The sequence below is a fragment of the Opisthorchis viverrini genome, assembly GCF_000715545.1.
Source record: "Opisthorchis viverrini unplaced genomic scaffold opera_v5_302, whole genome shotgun sequence".
In the NCBI taxonomy this organism is placed as follows: Eukaryota; Metazoa; Platyhelminthes; class Trematoda; order Opisthorchiida; family Opisthorchiidae; genus Opisthorchis; species Opisthorchis viverrini.
The window spans coordinates 618,717-621,347 of NW_008751962.1; the positions used below are offsets into that span (position 1 = coordinate 618,717).

At 45.6% G+C, this 2,631-nt stretch overlaps 1 protein-coding gene across 1 annotated transcript; it reads left to right on the plus strand.

Moving 5' to 3' along the window:
* Positions 1–415: 415 nt before the first annotated feature.
* On the plus strand, positions 416–2,299 carry T265_09794 (hypothetical protein; the record flags this gene model as incomplete). Its single annotated transcript, XM_009175968.1, has 1 exon — positions 416–2,299. One exon carries the CDS (start codon positions 416–418, stop codon positions 2,297–2,299), a length of 1,884 nt encoding a protein of 627 aa, XP_009174232.1.
* Between the last annotated feature and the right edge of the window lie 332 nt (positions 2,300–2,631).

The window sequence follows — 2,631 nt, forward strand, 5'->3', positions numbered from 1 at the left end:
ATATACATATAATACAAATATATATGTATATATAAGTGTGTCCGTTTGCCGATGCGTCCACCTGACGAATTTTCCAAAATATCAGAATGAGTTATTTCGTTACAAAGTTTAGCATTATGATCGTGAAAACTCGACCCGATGTGGACGACAAAATGTTCAACTGTCTTATCAGCTGGTCTGTTCGGCAGCCTGTGTCACACCTGTCAAGGCATAAAAACACAGAACAAACGAGAATTATCGTGCAGCGGCTTATCGGAACCATTAATTCGACAAACTCATTCTACCTAGAAAATCTAATCGGTCCCTCGTGATCCTCGACCGCACACAACATACTGGTTAGGAGAAAACAATCGGCGCAGTGATGACGGTCATTTGATGGACACGGATTTTTCTGATTGGATCGTCTAATTTCAGTATGTCCTTACTGAAGACAAACACGCAGACACATAAGAGACAAAAGGCCAGAGAATTCGCATTTGCAAACATAATCCATGCAGACATAGCCAGTTACTTTCCCAAATTACCGTCTGAAACAACTTCATTAGTGATGACATCAAGTGAACAAAATTTAGCAGAGTCAGATGACAGACAACATTTCAATGTGGACCAAGTTCTGGAGGAGGTTGTGAGCCCAATAGGTTTGTGGCAATGGTTTGTCGTGTTGTATTTGATGCTCACAACTCCAACACCACCGACATTCCCTGTGTTCGCAAACTCATCTCCACCGCATCGATGCGCAATGGAACCCAGAGTGGAGAAATTCATTGAGAACAATTCACTTCCCTTCAACCTGGTTGTCTCACACTTGGGCCCGGTCAACAGCGGTGAAGCTGGAGGGAATAAGGCGTCGCGGTCCGGCAATGGATGCAAACGTTTCTGCCTTGACTGGGAAAATGTCAATCTGACCGAGGTGTTTTTCGGTGGCGAACTACAGAGGAATTACACGGAACTTTGTCCTTTCGGATATGTGTATGAAGAAAGTACCTTATACTATCCGGGGAGTGTGGTGAAGGAATTCGAGACGGTGTGCGAGCGTTCCTGGTTGGTTCCGATCGGCACATCCGTCTATATGTTCGGTATGTTAGTGGGATTTTTTGTCGGTGGCTGGTTTGGAGATTATTTCGGTCGCCGGAAAGCGCTTTGGCTCTTTTCCTGTTTGGAATTCGGGGCGAGTATCGGAGTCTCATTGTCACCCAACTTCCCCGCGTACGTTGTCCTACGGGCACTTGTTGCCATTGGAAACACAGTGAAAATGTGCGTCGGCAATGTGCTCGCAATGGAAATCACAACCGCCAAATACCGATCTTTGCTTGGGGCCATATTGGCTTTAGGTCTGGATTTCATATTCCGTGCTTTGATGGCTCTCTACGCGTATTTGCTACCAAACTGGAGGTGGTTGAACCTAATGTTGATGGCAACCAGCTTTTTCGGATTATTCTACATATTCTTGCTGCCGGAATCTCCCAGGTGGCTCATCGCTCAAGGAGAGTATCAAATGGCAGTGAGGCAACTCCACGCAGCTTGTGTATTCAATCATCGTAAGAACCGTGCCGCCCGAGTAATCTATCTAGAACAGTTGTCAGCAAAGGCGAAGATTTGGGAGAAGGAATTTCGGAAGGCAAAGGAACTTTCGAAACTCGGTGTTCAGCCAAACAAGCGGAATATATTCCGCCCTCATAAAGATATGATCGTGACCACCATCCTAGTTACTTTCGTTGTCTTCTGTATCACAATGTGTTTTTTCGGAATAATGCTTTACACAAACAGCCTGGTGGGATCTATCTACCTGCTGGGGTTCATCAGTTCCCTGACTGGCATACCGTCTACTCTGTGTGCCCTTGTTGTCTATAGAATTTTCCAACGGCGCAAGCGGCCCCTAATGGTTGTATTGTCCATCTCAGCTGCTTTCTTGGCATTGAGTGCTTTGGACAAGGTTATCATCACACATATCGAGGATCTGGTCTTGACAACTTGCGCGAATTTCGCCCTCGTATTTGTCACAGTCGGTATCTGTATGATCTACGTGTATGTGCCCGAGTTGTATCCGTCATCTATACGCACTGGAGCGTTCGGGGTGGTATTTGGTCTGGCTCGGTTCGGAAGCATGCTGTGTCCCTATGTGAATGACCTTGAACGCTACGCAACACACGGAACACCACTGTTGGTGTACGCCGGAGCCCTGGCAGTCGCGGTAGTTATAATCACATTTTTGCCGGATACAGATGGGCTGAACTTGGCAGACTTTCTTACCGTGCCTCCGGAAGTGACTGTTCATCATAGTACGTCAGCTTCTGTGTAGTCGAAGTAATGCTTTTTTCGTAACAAGTACCCATTCATTTTTCTTTGAATTCCAAGTGGACAGTCATTCCTCATAAAACAAACTGAAACTTGTATTTCTGTGACATTAAAATAAACGGTCTGTACTTTCCGTCCACGGTTTCACTTCTGTTGTGGATTTGGGAACAGCCCCTGATTTTTCGGCAACTTGTAGTTTCCGTGAACTCCAAACTTTAGGCCATTGACGGGCTACAATCATTCGTAAATTACGTTGATGTTTATTGATAACCAGACTACTGTTTAAGCAGAACACAAAGTTGATGGGACGTCCGATGTGAAGACGACGTGATGAGC